Source organism: Corticium candelabrum, chromosome 1, assembly GCF_963422355.1.
Source record: "Corticium candelabrum chromosome 1, ooCorCand1.1, whole genome shotgun sequence".
NCBI lineage: Eukaryota > Metazoa > Porifera > Homoscleromorpha > Homosclerophorida > Plakinidae > Corticium > Corticium candelabrum.
In genome coordinates, this window is record NC_085085.1 from 1,148,313 (window position 1) to 1,166,000 (window position 17,688).

Here is a 17,688-nt window from a genome sequence, read left to right on the forward strand (position 1 = left end):
TAGTCGAAGGTTTGTATACTAGGTCACATATCGATGTCCTAACTATATGTCGACAACCAAGTAAACAACTCGAATGATAAAAATTTTTTTATCCTCCCCCGTATTTACAGAAACCGCCTCTTTTTGGTTGATAAGTCTAGTGCACATTCTACGAACATACACGGCATACAAAACAAAGCGTGTCCACATTAAATCTAGGGAACGCTAGCTGCATGGACATCGTTTCAATAAATACCTAAAACTGTTACTAACTATCCAGGTCGTCCTGATCGCTAGATACTTTGCTACAGATGACATGCAACGCCGACATGTATATTTTGCGTTTAGTAAATAATTCTTTCCACAGCGAGACACAACTAGGCATTTTTTGTTTTGAAGTATTTACGCTCTGTCGAATGCAAAGGCATAGGAAGAACAGAGAAATCTAACGACTGACCGTTGCAGATCGACCTCCTTTCTCGAAAATTCTAGACTGAAATATGCAGCTTCGCTTTGTTAGCTAGCTCAAGCGCTCCGTAGACGTACAATCTTTTGCTCAAATACACCGATCAGAAACTAAACGCGTCTAAATCGCTATAGACTATAGCCTGGGTGTGTATATAGTAAGAGAGATTATGTTCTAGATTGCACTAACCCGCATGCACTAGCAGCTGGATTGAAATATTGTCTCCTTACCTTGATAGCTTGGTGCGAAGCAGTTAGTAGCATTTGAGCGGACGACTAGCGACTCTTTTGTCGACCACAATCTACGTGTCGCACGCAATAACTATTGTGAGAATGGAAAGCGATAACGCAAATCATGCACGTGCTCTACACCTGCTGAATGTAATCGTACCCGTTGACCAGCGTTCTAGTCTTGAAAAGGCCTTCTAACGGCAAGTTTGAAAACATCACGCAACGATTATTGAAATCACACGTAGTCTTTATTTTCTTTACAGATGATAATTAATTAGCAGGACTCTTTCAATTTAACCAAGTTTTTGCTCACAACAAAAACGCTGAATGTAAAAGACTCATTTGTCTAGACACGTATACATTGCTACAAACATTGAAAAGAATACATCCCACAGCACTCAGAACGATTGCATGCAAATGTGACTGCCAGCAAAGTCCACACATTAATTCAAACCATCTACTTCTTCAGCTTCATTTGCTTGCATTTGCTCTGTTGTCCACATACGACCGTAGAGCGGTTTTGATCTTATTTAGCTCAAACTCTGCAGTGTGGACTGCGTCATATAACAAGTCTGAATCCGTTCTAATGCGTTCCAATGCAGCGAGAAGATCGTTGGTGCCTCTACCTGCTCTGGCCTGCTCCAAGGACATGTCGGCAATATCTATTGATCGCAAAACTCTATCAAAACTAGTGTTTAACTCCATCACTTTTGCAAGCGCAGAACTAGCTGACGTCGCCAGATCATCCAAAATCTGAGCAGACCTAGCCAAGCGTTCTGATGTTTCTTTTGTTCTTGTTGCAATACCAACTGCTCCTGCAACTGCTGCAATCAGACCGACTACCGGTAGAGATATCATGGCAACGCTGCCGCCTATCACAAGACCGCCAACCGTAGGCCACAGCCAATTGTTTGTTTTAGCCTTCTCCGCATTTATCTTCACTTTTTTCGCTGGATTGTACGTTTGTATTTTCCTTGTGCTGCCCTCTTTCTGGAAGAGTCGCGGCATTTCGTTACTTGTGGAACGTGCGTTTTCAGTGTCGCCATAAAAAACTTATATTCTTCGAAATTATCGTCGTGCACTGCCTTCTTCATTTGCTCAATTCTGTCAACTGAACGACTCCAATCGGCAAACTGTCCAAGTGCAGACGCAAAGTTTATTGCCGATTCTGCGGAAGCAAGTCCATGATCGAAAGAGATTCTTTCGAGCCTATTGCCTTCAGCAGCAATGTCCGAATTCAATTGCTGATCGACAAACTCTTTCAACTGAGTTCCTCCCTCAGGAAGGAATTGAACTACTTGCATAAAAACAGGTGCTACTTCTCCTACAACGTGACTGACTCGTTCCACAGGTAAATATCTTGACATGGTTCTGTTTGATTATTTCTAACTCGCTGTTGGCTTTCACCAGAAACCTAAAGAACCATAAGCAATTCAGAACTGTAAATAGTATGGACATGTATAGTTAAAATGTTCCGACCATTCAATACGGTGTTGTGAAATAAATTTACAGAACAACAAAAATTTACTGTGATTGTCTAGCGAAGTATTATAAACATGCGCGCAAAGCGCAGATTTGGACAATCCATGGATTGCCTGTACAAATCATGGCTCGTCAATACAAACCATGCATACATAACCCTAACCCCAACCCTTTAGGTCCTAACCGTAGATATAGCTACTCGGAAAAACTATAGACAGCCACGGTTTGTTCATATCCATGCAGTACTCGGCGCAATTCTTTCTTTGCTGCATCTAGCTAGCGACACAAAAAGACAGATCAAGACTTCGTAGTTCCACTTGAAGACTCGAAGACTCGAAGATCCAGCCGGTCCACTAGATATCACTCGTATCTTTCAATCAGAATGCTGCTCAATGTTTGTGACAAACTTTGTTTATCCAAGATACAGGAATGCGAGTGTCGCCGTTGCATGCATAATTAATGTAATTTCTCTCTGACGCAACTGCCTTAGGCTTATCTAGTATTGACACGTGCCATCCTACAACAACAGATCAACTGTTTCCCAGTTCATAGTCAAGTTCTCTGTACAGCAAACGGCTCTGTCGACGCGAATCATGATTCCGCTTCACCATGCATGCGTTAATTGCATGAGTGCATGTCACTATAGTGCATGGATGTGCGGCAATCAACTCATTCAGTGTGTAGAACGACTCCTTGAGCGACTAGATACTTTCAATTACAGTCTTTGCTTGTCATCGACGTTTGACTAGATCTACACTTACGTCTTCCGGGTAAACGACCGTCTGGATCCCCTAGCCTACAATGTTCCCGTCCATAGGTACAAACCATGGGTATATTGTCGCACACATGAACAGAGTAGCCAATGTATGTACACGTATACAGTTGCGATAACGTTTCTTTGATGTGTGCAAATGCTCTACCCAAGGCTATAATAGCGTTCAGAAACGTAGAAAAGTTTGAGTGTCCCTAGCTAACTTTTCAGTAGACATCTATGGTCTAGGCCTGTACTCTAGCTAAAACATTCAAGAAGTTGGACGAGGCATATGCACGATAATCTTTTCTCACCTGGTGAGTCCTGCGATGTGGCAGCTCCTAATTGCAAGACGAACGTGCTAACAATGATAGCAGTGTGCAGCAAATCACGTGCTAAATGTTACGTCTTTGCAACTGACGTAATAGCACTACAGTACGTGTTGTGTTCGTTTAACTGCTAGACCGTCTTCCCTACTCTCTCCTTGAGCCTCACACTTTAATAAAACCTCGTACTATCTCTACATTATACGTAAGCGTTTCTAGTCTATTCAGGTATACCTTGATTATCCGCCCCCCCCCCGTGATTGTAGGGAAGCCAAATTTGCATACGAAAAAAACAAGTAAACAATGTCAAGTGAGTTGCAGCACGAACAACAAAGAAATGCCTGCACCGCACTACGCAAAACCTTCCACGGACGAGATTAAGTTCGAAATGCACTTTTTTGCTCGCACAAGAGCCATGCAGACACACATTAAACCTAGAGTTAGATACAACAAATAGCTAAAAACCAGCCTGAGTACCCAGTGATAAAAAAACTAGAACTGACTTATAGTACATGTAGAAGTTGGATATTTTTCTTACCTTGATAGTTTGGTGCAGAAACAGTACACTGGTTAAACGGACGAGCTGCGACTGGTGTGCCAACCAGAATCTGATTGTTGACTTTGTGTAATCGTGAGCAGATACTTATCTAGAAATGTTGTCCGGAAATCCCCAAAACCCCAAAAGCACAGAAAGGGATTACAGTCCCTAAACCTGCTTTAGATATGCGCAATCATTTCGTTGATTGTTGCAATAAATTTGAAGAGTCAGTTGTCGTTAACAAACAAGGAATGTCGGTTTCGTGTAGCTACCCTCGACACAGTAAAGTCACACACACACACACACACACACACACACACACACACACACACACACACACACACACACACACACACACACACACACACACACACACACACACACACAAGGTCAACTTTATCATGAATGGTGACATGACATGTATTCTGCGTATTCAGTTTTCTAAAGTTTTAATACCAAATCTTGTAATCCTGTCTTTATACTCAATTTCCTATAGTACATAATAGCAGTGCTGCAGTTACCTCTGCAATCATACTCAACACAAATTGACATCAAGCACCGACAAATTAAATCATACTCAAATCAGCTAACTATAAAAAAAGTAATATTTGTTTGTGTCACATCCATACTAGAAACCTACACCCAGTTTTAAGTAGTTCACTTGAAATGCAATTTCTTAATGCAAAAAAAAAAGTAGAAATCCTTGCACAACAAATATACAGTATTGTAATATCAAAATTCATCCACACCCAAGTGTCACTTGTCATCACCTGAGCAATGCGTCTTCAGTCCTCTTGTGTCTTTGTGTGCCATGTTGAAACACAAGATGTGCATTTGCCTTGACTAGTAAGAATCTTTACACACAAAGTGTGATAAAGCACCAACACTATAAGATAGATTCGTGATAGTCTAACTGTGCAATCATTTCCAATAGGAAAAGAGTGTTGATTTCTTTTTTGAACTCTCCAATATCTTGCTGTTCTTTCTCTTGGTCTGCTTCTTCATTTCTAAAAAATTAAAACACAAAATGTTAAAAAGCATGTACAAGTAGTTTGTCGCAGAATCGGATTAAAAGCATTCAAGGCAATGCCATAAATGTAGAAACCCAAATATAATTGCAGTTTTGTGTATACAGTTCTTTGCCTCCATGTTTCTCTACAATTACTTCAACTACAACTAGCAGCAATTAACAGAAATAGTGAAAACCAACCATTTTTACATGTTGTCTATATTAATGTACCTTGTCCAGCTGCTGATTCACCAGACAGGCACAGATCAACATGACTGTTCACTGATGCAAGATTGGAGACTGGAAAATCTTGAGGCTTCAAGCAAACAGGACAGACAAAGCAAGATGTCTGAAACAAAACACTATTAGCAAAAAGCAATATTGTAATCAAAAGTCCCACAATAAAAATTTGTTTAGCCAACTTCTACATTTAAATTAGATATTGTTCTTAAATAATACACGTAATACATACAGATATCTAAGTGTACTGCACAACACACCTCATCTTTCTTCTGTTCATCATATTCCTGCTTATGTTTAATCAAACTTGTAATGGTCTTCTGACCCTTCTCAAGATGTTCAAAGTTAGACATCCTCACACCTGACAATTTGTAATACTGGTGATAACTCATATCAATGCTCCAATGGCAAAGTCATCTCACCCATCAGTCGTAATCTCAGTGGTTCGGGATGACAAGCTTTTATTTCTGTCCTAAGAGATGAAACTGCAGCCTCAAATATTTCTTCAGGATCGTTGATGGCTTTAGGCAGAGAGGCAGCTCTTTGACAAACTTCAAATGAAACAAGTTTCAGTTTTATTGTAACTGTGTGACCCTAGCACAACAACAATCACTGAGAAACCAAAGTGTGTGTGTGTGTGTGTGTGTGTGTGTGTGTGTGTGTGTGTGTGTGTGTGTGTGTGTGTGTGTGTGTGTGTCAATGCTGAGAAAAAGACCTAAACGAATCAGGCCTATCTAATGATTCGTGGTACACCAGGGCAACATCATGGACAGAATGGAGACACACAACAGTTTACTGTAGTATGCTTAGCTACTTTGTCCCCTTATGATTAAGGGGTAGCATGGCCGTTTACAGCAGCAATGGATAGTAGTAGTAGTAGTAGTAGTAGTAGTAGTAGTAGTGTGAATGTCCATCTGCTCATCTGTCAGTCTGTTGGTATGTCTGTCCGTCTGTCTGTCTGTCTGTCTGTCTGTCTTCCTGTCTGTCTGCCTGTCTCGATGTGCTTCTAACTCCCTCTCTTTGTTTGTATTGCCTCTGTGTATCCGATTGTCTCTCTGAATGTGTTTTTTGTCTGTCTGTCTGTCTCTTTGTATGTCTGTGTATCGGAGTAGTGTACAACACAAAGCCAATATGTTACTATCACATGTCCAATATCTTGCCTTTAGTCCTCTATCCTGCAGATCATTTGCCAGATCATATGACAACTCCTGACACTTCTCATACAATTCAGATGGTCGGCTGATTTCAGAAAAAGTTCTGCATTTGCAACTAAAGTCTATGAAGCCTACACTGCAACTATGTTATGACAAAATTACCTTTCAACACTCATACTTTTACGATCATAACTGCCACTAGATGCAACAACAGAATGATATGATTATTGTTGATGAGAGGCAGTAGAGACAAAGGTTGAATAGCAACAAGAGATACATAAATAAACAAAATAAACACATTCAGTTACGCAAGCAAACTACAAATAAAGGAAGCAAACTGAAAAAGTTGGTCAGGCAGACAAACACATAGAGAACTGGCAGACAACAAACAAACTAATACACAAAAAACCAAGAAGTAGACGCCAAGAATACAGAAATCAGTCAGTCAGACCAACACTGTTAAACACTATAAACACCAGACACAATAGATGTAATACAAAATGCAGAAATCATTCAATTCAATGTACACTATTGTTACAATTTCTCCAAATCAAGACACAAAACGTATCAGTTAGACCATTGATTGGCCAACTCCACATGTTGCTTCACATCCTCTCTGCATCCTATGGTACTACCGTAGGCTATAGTACTGTCAATATACCAACTAATGATGTACTTTCGTGTAAATATCTAAACTCAAGACTCAAAAAAGTGATCTCTACAGCTAAACTAGACTGCAAATGATACTAACAGAATGCATCTAAACAGCAGAAACCTCAAAGCTGAGAAAAAGAACACACAGCAACAAATATCAACGACACTTCAACTACATGCATTCTCATCACAAATACTTGTACTTTCTTTTTTCTTCTCTTTTTACATTGCCCCTACAGGGAACTACACCATTACGTTGGTGTGAATCAAATATATCATATCATATCATATCAATACAAAATTTCAGATATGAATGGCTACAACTATGTGACATTATATGAAATATGAATTTATATAAAATTGTATAAAATGTAAACTTAAATGAGATTTGTAAATACCTAGATAGACTGGTAAAGAAATACAAAGCACGCGCCAATAAAGCACATAGCAATAATATACACAGCACTATCAAAGAACCTCGTATCAACTGTCGCTGACCTGTCAACTGATGATGAACCAAGTCCAAGAGTGATGTGCATAAAAAATTGAAATGATGTAGACGAAAACAAGAGATGCAAAATATCCCGATGATCGTATAAGTCTTGACACGTGACAATGCCTATTGAGTTCAGTATTTGACCGGTCACTTTACCCACACCAACGATCTAGACAGTGGACGAGAAATTGCATAAATATCATATAATCAATTTGACAAAGTATTAGCCAACTATGCATGCATTTGTGGGCTTATGATGCTAACATGTTAACCATTAGCTTGTCACGTTTCTCTGCCATTCTGTATGTTCGTCGGCCTGTCTGTCTGTCTGTCTGTCTGTCTGTCTGTCTGTCTGTCTGTCTGTCTGTCTGTCAATACATATATTTTCAAACATGGAACTATTATACATCACTGCAAAGTACATAACTTTAACTAAAGTCCAACACTAGTAACAACATAAAACTTGTAAACTACATACGAGAGGCTAGACGCTAGAGCTAGGTACAAGATACGCAAGTCAGAAGAAATGAATCCAAAGAAGACCAGGAGATGGTGACGACAGAATCCGAGAAGACGCACTAGGCCACGAGGGCAAGGTAAGGCTGTGATAATCCCAGATGCTGAAGTCACAAGATGGACGACAAGACGAAGAGGTAGACGAGATGATGACGACAAAATCTGGAGAACACGCACTAGGCCACAAGGGCAAGGTAAGGCTGCAATGATCCCAGACACTGAAGTCACGTGCACAAGATGGACAACAAGACTAAGGAAAGACAACATGATGACGACAGAATCTGGAGAAGACGCACTAGGCCACGAGGGCAAGGTAAGGCTGCGATAATCCCACACGCTGAAGTCACAAGATGGACGATGAGACGACGATGAGATGACGACGACAGAATCCGGAGAAAATGCACTAGACCACGAAGGCAAGGTAAGGCTGCGATGATCCCAGACACTGAAGCCACAAGAGTAAAGACAGAACGCAAACTCGATCACAACAAAGAAACATAAGCCACGGAAACAACATACGATGAAAAGCAGCTCAACAAAAGCGTTCATTCCAGAAACGGGGACTCCATACAACCGAATAGGACTGACGCAACCGACGAAAGCGGAAAGAACCGCTGACGCCAAAAAGAATCCTAAAAAAGCTCTCCTCTTCTGTTGATGACTTCTACTTTGCAGAAACTGTAGGTTGCAAGCACCGCTTCCATTCATCCGGGGTCTGTCTGTCTGTCTGTCTGTCTGTCTGTCTGTCTGTCTATCTGTCTGTGTCTGTACTTTTCTGCCTGGTCTCAAATAGCTTTGAATGCATTGTGTGTGTGTGTGTGTGTGTGTGTGTGTGTGTGTGTGTGTGTGTGTGTGTGTGTGTGTGTGTGTGTGTGTGTGTGTGTGTGTGTGTGTGTGTGTGTGTGTGTGTGTGTGTGTGTGTTACTTATATTACAAACTGTATTACAACAAACCTTGCGAACAGGAAGATTCCTCACAAATGCGATTACTTCGTCTCTGTCTGGTCTCAAGTAGAACTGCCCATTTGGCTTGTTTTGATCCGAACATACCTTTGCAAGCATTGTGTTGCATGCTATACCAGCACTGGCAGTAAGCCTCGTTTTCTCAAATATCCTCCACCTAATCTCTTCAACAACCTCTACAGCTGAATCTCCAAATTGATAATTCCTATATTCACCAAATTGACTCTCTTTCATCCCACGTTTACAGTCTAACTTCATGCCCTCTACATGTTTATTTTTGGGTTCAAATTGAATACCAGTGGCAAGCTCTACCGTTTCTTGATTATCACCGGTTTCTTCAGTATTGCTTGCTACAGCATTTTCAGTTTCATCATTGAACATGAAATCAAGACACTCTGATTCTTCGTCGATAAAAAAGCTGTCAGGATGCTTCTTAAACAAAGCAGAATTGCAAGGCGACTCATAACATTCCATTTGTCCTTCATGTTCTAAGATCTCGTCGTAACAACTTGCTTCAGTTGAAGCTGTTGCCAGATGATGATCAATTTCTACATTATTTGTAACGTCTGGGTTGTCACACTCTTCTGTCTTCACTGCATCGTTATGGTTTGTGCTTGCAACACGACAGTGTAAATTTTTAAAACAAACTTTGTGTCTGTGGTGATGACATCCCTTCTGTCTCTCTTCCAGATAGTCTGTGAGGTCAAGATAAGCTTCGTCTAAGCTTGCTGCTGAGAATTTGGGATCGTATTCTGCAATGATGTCTTGTACTTGACGACTAACGCGGCGATACTCCTCATAGTTTGGTTTGACTATTACAAGGCTTGGACAAAGTTTCTTGCCAATAAAACCTGGCATTGCAGCACGAACTCCATAGCGACGAGCAATGTAGTTGGAAGTAGACTGGATAAGAGATTATATAAAATATGCATAACATGAGATTGATTAACTAATGTGGCCATTCACAATAACACATAACACACATACGCACACACACACACACACACACACACACACACACACACACACACACACACACACACACACACACACACACACAATGGACAAATGTCAAGCTCTCCACGTCATTCGACGTCGATCCACCAGGTGGAGCTACAATCCACCTGGAGCTTAATTCGCCAGAGTCATTCAGGGGACTATGGCGTTGCTCTGGGACTGGACACCAAGGCCCACACGTACATGTCTGCTGCATGATGTTACTGCCCAGCCAGCGGTTATGTCCACCCCAGTCAATGACCAGGTACTCATTTATGCTCTTGAGTCGAGAGAAGCAATTGTGTGTAAATTTCTTGCTTAGGAAATTATGCCATAGTTAGCCATCACTGTGACTTGAACCTGCAACCCTGCAAGGTCCTGGATGTTTTCATTCTCCAAATGCACTCTCTAACCACACAGACACAGACACAGATACAGACACAGACAGACAAACACACACACACACACACACACACACACACACACACACACACACACACACACACACACAGACACACAGACACAGACACACAGACACAGACACAGACACAGACACACACACACACACACACACACACACACACACACACACACACACACACACACACACACACACACACACACAAAGCATCCTGACCAGCATCGAGTTTCCTCCAACAGCTACTGGTTTGTCCCTCAGTGAAGGATTGTTCCTCATCTCGACAGCAGCATAGAACATGTCCATATCGACATGAACAATTGTACTGCTCATATCTCTCATCTCTTCCATCTCTTCAATCATTTTGTCCACTTCTTTCAATGTTCGTTTCTTGTCTCCATCTGTCAGCATACTCAATCTCTCTTTCAAGCTCTTTATTCTCTCTTCTGTCTGCTTTTCTTTCTTTCTTTCGTTCTCGTAAAATTTTGAACCCTTTGACGCTTCGAGAATAATCTGGTTGATCTTTTCTTTATCCAAGCCTTCCATTCCGGCCTTCTGATCATTGAGCTCCATTCTGCTAAGCCCACAAGAGGAGCTTGCCTTTCCGCAGTCACTCATATTTATTTCGCATTCTGAGCATGCGTAAAGTCTATGTAGAATCACGTGAGCTATGAGACCGTATTCCAATCTCGTCGTCCGTTTTTATTTGACCCTGAGTTCTGATTTCGGAGTAGGAAACAAACTAAGTTACCTGATACAACAATCAAACTAAACAACCGAGAACATGATTATAATTATAGCATTTTTTCTAATAGAACTACCAACTAAAATTTTGAATTACGGCTTTATAAATTACATATTTTTGTGGTAGCGTCACAGTTTCAAATTTATGCAAGTAATACAATAATATATTTTGTTTCATATCACTACAGGTACAGTACTCTAGCTAGGCCAGACAAGATACACACACTAGCAAGAAAAAATAGATAGTCATAGAAGAATAAACGTAGAAGAATAAACAAACATAAATAAAGGTTTAATCCAGCTCTCGAAGTCCATGTAGGACAACACCATGATTCTTGCCCTTGTCTCATTGCATGTCCACTGATCGCCACAAATTACCTTGAGTATTCAGAATGAACCCGCTCAATAATTCATTATTAGAATGAACTGCTCTCCATAACAAAGAGAGCTGGCTAACACGCAATAGATCTGAAGCTTCCCTGATAGGTTCTCCAAGAGTTTCCCGTAAGGATGTTCTGTTTGAGATTCTTAGCCCTCTACAATTATTATATGAATACCCTCTTCTCCACGCTTGATGTAGTAAACGCTTGGTACTTCCCATTCCCAAATCCCACAGTTCGCATCCATAGCCCAATGCAGGTAACAATACGGAGTACATTATCGTTGTCCTTAGTGTAGGGTTACGACCCACACCTATGTTAGTACGTAGTTTAGACTCTAATAATTAATGCGATACCCTTTCAGCCTACATTCTTTCGGCGATAAATCCTGTGAGGTAACTTCATTCTTCTGTGTTGATAAAACAAGATGTTGAAGCTATTCAAGTAAACGATTTTTATACCCAAAAACATTAGAGGTCTACGCATGTGCTCGCTCCCTAGACGTTAGCTACAATTTCAATTGTCAGCGGCATGCGCGCATGTGCAAAGTCGGGAAAAGTAGTCTAGAACCTACAGGCTAAATGAGGAGGCAAGGGACCAGTCGAGGGGGAACCAGATGGTCTAGCTAGGCAAGGTCGTCCAGAACCTCAGTATCATGTCTGGAAAGACTACTGTAGACTACAAAAGCAGATTTCAATTTTGTAACAAAATAATTAGTGAAAGCGCAAAGATCGAAATATCTTTGTGTTGCATGAGTATATAATAATGTACACTATGTCCAAAAAATTGCTAGACAATAGAGTGATGTTTAGATAATGATATGCAAACGAATACTGTACTCATTCAACTCAATGTAATAACAGTTACTGAGTATGTTTTAATCTTTCCAGCTTAATCTAGTCAACATGCAACAGCGTCACAACTTGTATACACTTCTACTCTACAAGCTACTACATATATAGTCAACGCACGAACTCAATAAAAGAAAAACCTAGATGAAAGCTCTTGTAGACACCAACACGTTTGTCTAACTAAACACGTACAGCTAAACTAAGTCGATCTAAACGTACGTCAAACGTATACGTTCCAAGTAACTTTCCATTTTCAATGAATCATTTAGTCTTTCTAGAGGTGCACTTGAATTGCTGCTCACCTAGACTTCTGCTTCATGCGGGTCTTGATCTGTTGCAACTCATTGTTAGCTTTGCAAACATCAACCCGTAGCGCGCCTGACTGATCATGAAACAGTTCCACTGCATCGATGAGGTCGTAGGGGTAACCATTCTCGGCATGTCTAGCTGCTGTGCAAGCAATTTCCATTGTCCTTGCACTTTTTTTCACCCAACTGTTCAATCTCCTCACGATTGTAAAAAGAGTAGCAGCTGTATTCGACAGATATTCCAACAGTTCACCCACCGTTTCCAATTGTTTTGCTGTTTTTCTTAGTTCTTCTGCGTAAAGACCAGTCACAACAGCAGTTGCTACTCCTCCGGAAGCTGCTGCTCCTGAACAGGCCAACGCTGCAGCCACAGCTCCACCAGCTGGTGGAAACACCGCGGTGGCAATGATACCTGCGACGCCACCACCAATCAATAGGCCAGATGCGGTTCCACCGACACCTTGGACAAACTTTCTTTCGCTTTTGGCCTTATTGGCTTCTTTCTCCACATTTTCCGCTGCAGTACACGCTTGCGTCTTTGCTTCTTGTGCAGCCTCACTAGACGATTCGTAGATCTCCTTTATTTGTCGTAAATGCGTAGTCAGTGTATCCATGAATGACTCGAAAGCCCTAAAATCACCAGCTTCCACTGCTGATTTTACTCTCATAATCCTCTCTTCAGAACTACCCCAATCGGCATACTGCATAACTGTACACGCTAGGTCTTGCGCTAAGTCTCTAGCAATGTCCACAGTATCCCAGCAACACTTGCGAGGCATTTTTGCCTTAGTCGTACTATTCTTTGCCTCATCAGCGAAACCAATCAATTTCTTTATGATTTCAAGAATAAGTTGAGCACATTTCTTCAAAGTGTCAGATACGTTCAGATCTAGTGCTTCCTTTAAGAACGTCTTTGCAAACTTTATATAGTTACTTGTCATACTTTTCACTTGCACTCACAGAAAACCTTGAAAGATTATTAACATTGATCAGTATACGCCGGTACGTCATATAAACTCGATTCGTCCATGCTGTATATACAAATATTTTGCCGACATGCAGCAACTACTTCAATTATAAGAGTATATTTGTCCATAAAACTCGTATAGCGATCTACGTAGAAAAGAGATGGAATCAACACCCTATATACCAGTCAAAATAGAAAGTGTGTACGTTAAAATACGTAGTCTTTGATAAACTACCCGTGCTGTAGCCTGTTGCCTGTGACAAACGTTTTGAGTTGTCAGAAGGGAAAATAGGCCTGAACAGCTGCTTTGCCCTAGAGAGGTTGTCGAAGCTACAGTACACCTGTCTAGATCTGTGGAGGCTGCCACCAACACTAAAAATGGCAGTGTGTATAGTGTGCAGTATATAGGGAAGTCCGTTGAAAAGACGTCAGATTAACTGAAAAATGTCGCCAAATGTGTGGTACGTACTGTACCTCTGTCGAGCCAAAACAGTTAATGGGTTTCCATTTGCATGGGGCAATGACTGGGTTGCCTTGCAAACTGAAAGGTTCTGTCACTGGTAAGTGTAGATAGTGACTATTAGTTATTGCAATGAAAGGAACGATCTGTGACGTTTGCAAAGAGACTAGACTGTATGTATATATGATCAAGAAAGATCGACTGTCCAATATTCACATAATATATAAAGTATATGTTGTTACGGTCTGCAACTGTAGACACACACAAAACAAACAAAGTGAAAAAAGAAACAAACAAAACCAAAACAAACAGCAAGATCCTTATAGGAGTGACACGAGTGATTTTGAAGAATCACAGATCATTGGGTCATGCATGCAACCAATCCATGCAGGACAGTCCTTCTATCTTGATCGTCTAGTCATTGTGCATGCATGCGTCACAGATCGATCCTTTCGATGCAATAACTATACATGCAGTCTATGAAACATCTGGTTGTCTGTCTATACCAGAATATCCTTTCTCCTCTAACCACAGCTGTCTATCCACAACCCACATTTCTAGGCATCCGCTGCTTCTTATTCAATGCAGGGGCGTACCGGGCGCATTTATATAGTGGGTCGGTTCTTTCAGTGCTCTAGTGGACCTTCCAATCAGTTCAACATACTGTATTCTAATAAATCTATTTATTGATTGCCAGATCTACAAATTGGAAGACATTAGTAAATGTGCATAGTATACTGATACATACTGCACATTAAGCGCCAAAGAGTCTTGAAGTCTACAATTCGATCTAAAACTTTAGTTACATATGGAACGTGGGACCTCGGCCAGCTACAGCTTCTATACTACACATCTGATGTAAATATTGTATGCAGATTGATCGTATACAGAGGTACGAGCGGACCTCCGACTAAAGTTGGTCAAGATCATGTTTGTTTACGTTGTTAACTAGAATACATTCTTACTCCGCCTACTTTGGATACGCCCGCTACCGGACCCCAGACCGAGTCGAGATTTGCCTCAAAACGAAACGTCAGACTCGCAAAATTGCAATCGACAATGTCGTAACAACTGTGGCATCCATACGAAGCCAAACACAAACGAAGAAGAAGCAGGTCGCACTCGATTTCCGCTCATGGAGACGTCTGAGAGACGCATGAAAACTAACATAGCCATCGCCATGTCGTTCGCATTCTTCTCGTACAATCTTACCAGTTTTAGAGCCGATTTGAAGCGTAAAAAGCGAAACCAAATTGTCCTGGAACGCAAGTGGCCGTAACTAGCATGACATGATAGTTTCTGTATGTACAAGCACAGAGACCTAGAGTAACTCTAGGCTAGCAGTGGTAAACAGTAGAAAAGCAGTAGAACGTGGGATAGCCCCATGTACAACCTCTACTTACCTTTGCTCTACAGAATACTTGAAAAGGTGATACACATCCGCTGATGAGCAGCGACCTGTCAACCAGAACCTGATCGTGTAATTGTGAGAAGGTATTATTTGTTAGCTCGAGCCCAGCCTCTACCGTGTACCATTTCTGGAGCGGAAAGACTAAAGTACGTCCCTTCAACACCGGAAGCCACTTGTGGGAGGGCATTTTGTAACTAGATTATGTCATAGAGTAAACTGAGAGCGTTATCAACAAACAGTTTAACATGCCAGTAGCATGACTGCATTTTTAGAGACGTACTACACGGATGTAGAAACCACCATCAGCGTTAACTACATGACACACTGATGTTCCAAAGTCAAAAAATTGGGTAAGTTTTACTCTGTAGAGGAAGGTTTCCCAAAGCTATTGACCCGTTTAGACTATTAAATTTATCAGTAACATTACCAGCTACGTTTACTACAGTAGTTACCACTAAGATAGCTAAACGTTTCAAGGTGCTAATCATGTACTGACTGTTCATTGGTCAGCTCCTTGATGCAATAATTAATTAATATACAGGAAAATTACCGCGATATCTATCTCACACGAACGGCACCGACGAGAGCTTCAAAATAATGTTTGTAGCAAGTTGCTGCGACTTTCCTAGCGAAAGTTATTGCAATTTTTCTGGGGTTGAAGTTAGCTGGGGCGGACTTTAGTTAGCCTTCTTCCGGTGCGATTTTCTTTCACGAGGTATCTAGTGCCCAATCTTTGCATACCGTACTTCGAACAGAAGGCCACTTATACCATCTAGATAATAATTGGTTCGTGCATTTGTTAGTAATTGCTTTCCTCTCGACAAGTGAATTCTTTACAGACGGGAGCCATTAGATCGAGTAGCGCAGTCTCGCGTAGCCAGACCGCTTTCCGCCGCGTCATACTTCCGGGCGAGCGCGAATGGTTGATGTCGCTGTGTTGGTCTTGAACGTGTTGCAACCATCGCGGGACTATTTGCCGCTGAACCCAAGTGTAGATAATACATCAAGTACTACAAAGCAGCCTGTTGGCCGTTCAGAATGTGCAAAGTACAGGAGAAACAGGCAACTTTTAGGTGCCACGCCCCCACTTCAAAACGTCGTTCATCGCATAGTTATAACGACCTACAGTGGAAAGTCGGTTATCAATCGGGCTTCTTCGGTACAAGAGCTAATCATTTATGACAATTTATAGACTGAGGAGCTTACCTAGAGAGAACAAAAGTACTATATACGGGGTATTGTTGTTAAGATCCGGGATACCCACTTAGTAAGCTTCTTTCCGTAGTAAACAGTTGTTGCAGATGGTAACGTAAGCCGCATGAGGCTAGGTGGATGTTAACCTTTTGTTCTAACAGCCAGTTTCTTCTGTTACAATGGCGAACTGTTGCAGTAGTTTGCATCGGTTGATATCTAGGAAGTGTCAGAGTTGTCAGAGTTTACAGCAAGTTTCCGTTGGGTTTTATCCCCAATTCTTTGTGCATACACTAGCTAGTCAGTCGTATGCTAAAGTAGATCATGTTTCAACCACATGGACACGTACCAGGGTGTTCCTAGGCAACTCCCAACTTGCTCACGAGCTGTTTAATTTGCGATCAAAAATTTTTGAGCTATGATTGGAATGTAAGAGCAACAGGGACCTTTCTGAAACTCTCTGAAATAAACCGGAGGATGAAATGCAGTTATAATTCCTAAGATTTAATTAACTAATAATTATCTCATTTATCGAAAGCAACCATTGGATAAATGCAAAGGTTTCACCTCGAGTAAGTGCGGCATCAAATAAATATGGCGTATTTAAAATTTAGATAATAAAATCAGTTTGAATCAGTCATCCATACCTGTGACACAAGCACACCTGTTTCAGACAAGATAAGGGCTTGTGTAAGTACAGGGAGGCAAAACTTGCGCATAGAATGTATTGTAGAAAAACACTGAGGTACGTAGCTATGTACACTGTATGTCTGGGTATGCATGTATAGATATATAGTGTGTGAATAAGTGTACAAACGTATACCGGGTATCAGTTAAATAAAAGCTAACAAAAAGTGGGCGCATCCCGTAGCATTGTGAAGTCTATTTCTAGAGGTCACGCTACGTCCTTGTAGTGGATTTATTTTAAATAAAGCTGCTTAGACAGATACCTTTCATCTAATTCATCTTTTCAATCATTCTGTCCACTTCTTTCAATGACAGTTTCTTGTCTCCCTCCGTCAGTTTACTCATTCTCTCTTTCAGGCTCGTTATTCTCTCTTCTATCTGCTTTTCTTTCTTTCGTTCGTTCTCGTAAACTTTCGAACCCTTTGACGCTTCGAGAATGATCCGGTTGATCTTTTCTGTATCCAAACCTGGC

The 17,688-nt window shown here is 41.1% G+C and overlaps 3 protein-coding genes across 6 annotated transcripts; all 3 read right to left on the minus strand.

Annotated features, from left to right (window-relative positions):
* Positions 1 to 917: 917 nt before the first annotated feature.
* LOC134193858 (uncharacterized) lies at positions 918 to 3,398 on the minus strand. 2 transcript variants are annotated; one of them, XM_062662709.1, is made up of 2 exons: positions 2,342 to 2,518; positions 918 to 2,089 (listed from the first exon to the last, which is right to left on the minus strand). In XM_062662709.1, exon 2 carries the CDS (start codon positions 1,681 to 1,683, stop codon positions 1,147 to 1,149), a length of 537 nt encoding a protein of 178 aa, XP_062518693.1. In that variant the 5' UTR covers positions 1,684 to 2,089; positions 2,342 to 2,518; the 3' UTR covers positions 918 to 1,146. The 2 variants fall into 2 exon arrangements, 1 of the variants encoding a protein (XP_062518693.1); XR_009972116.1 differs by lacking the exon at positions 2,342 to 2,518 and adding an exon at positions 3,223 to 3,398 and having other exon boundaries at positions 2,049 to 2,089.
* Positions 3,399 to 4,161: 763 nt separating this feature from the next.
* On the minus strand, positions 4,162 to 10,849 carry LOC134187481 (DNA polymerase kappa-like). 3 transcript variants are annotated; one of them, XR_009971118.1, is made up of 11 exons: positions 10,437 to 10,849; positions 8,795 to 9,706; positions 7,328 to 7,494; positions 6,338 to 6,373; positions 6,182 to 6,290; positions 5,444 to 5,615; positions 5,282 to 5,382; positions 5,013 to 5,130; positions 4,687 to 4,779; positions 4,543 to 4,626; positions 4,162 to 4,474 (listed from the first exon to the last, which is right to left on the minus strand). XR_009971118.1 is itself a non-coding variant. In XM_062655628.1 (10 exons), the coding sequence occupies exons 1-9, from the start codon at positions 10,833 to 10,835 to the stop codon at positions 4,694 to 4,696; spliced, it is 2,088 nt and encodes a 695-aa protein (XP_062511612.1). In that variant the 5' UTR covers positions 10,836 to 10,849; the 3' UTR covers positions 4,162 to 4,626; positions 4,687 to 4,693. The 3 variants fall into 3 exon arrangements, 2 of the variants coding, with proteins under 2 accessions (XP_062511612.1, XP_062511601.1); XM_062655628.1 differs by having other exon boundaries at positions 4,162 to 4,626; positions 6,182 to 6,278; XM_062655617.1 differs by having other exon boundaries at positions 4,162 to 4,626.
* A 1,336-nt stretch (positions 10,850 to 12,185) lies between these two features.
* On the minus strand, positions 12,186 to 15,460 carry LOC134191287 (uncharacterized). Its single transcript, XM_062659889.1, has 2 exons — positions 15,331 to 15,460; positions 12,186 to 13,467 (listed from the first exon to the last, which is right to left on the minus strand). The coding sequence occupies exon 2, from the start codon at positions 13,439 to 13,441 to the stop codon at positions 12,491 to 12,493; it is 951 nt and encodes a 316-aa protein (XP_062515873.1). The 5' UTR covers positions 13,442 to 13,467; positions 15,331 to 15,460; the 3' UTR covers positions 12,186 to 12,490.
* Between the last annotated feature and the right edge of the window lie 2,228 nt (positions 15,461 to 17,688).

Bases quoted from the DNA above. Each gene is read 5' to 3' on its own strand.
- LOC134191287 (XM_062659889.1), bottom strand. From the start codon at position 13,441: ATGACAAGTAACTATATAAAGTTTGCAAAGACGTTCTTAAAGGAAGCA.
- LOC134187481 (XM_062655617.1), bottom strand. From the start codon at position 10,835: ATGAGTGACTGCGGAAAGGCAAGCTCCTCTTGTGGGCTTAGCAGAATG. The intron at 5,383-5,443 runs GTGAGATGACTT...ACAAATTGTCAG, and splicing joins ACTGAGATTACGACTGATGG to GTGTGAGGATGTCTAACTTT. The intron at 5,131-5,281 runs GTGTGTTGTGCA...GTTTTGTTTCAG, and splicing joins ATGAACAGAAGAAAGATGAG to ACATCTTGCTTTGTCTGTCC.
- LOC134193858 (XM_062662709.1), bottom strand. From the start codon at position 1,683: ATGCCGCGACTCTTCCAGAAAGAGGGCAGCACAAGGAAAATACAAACG.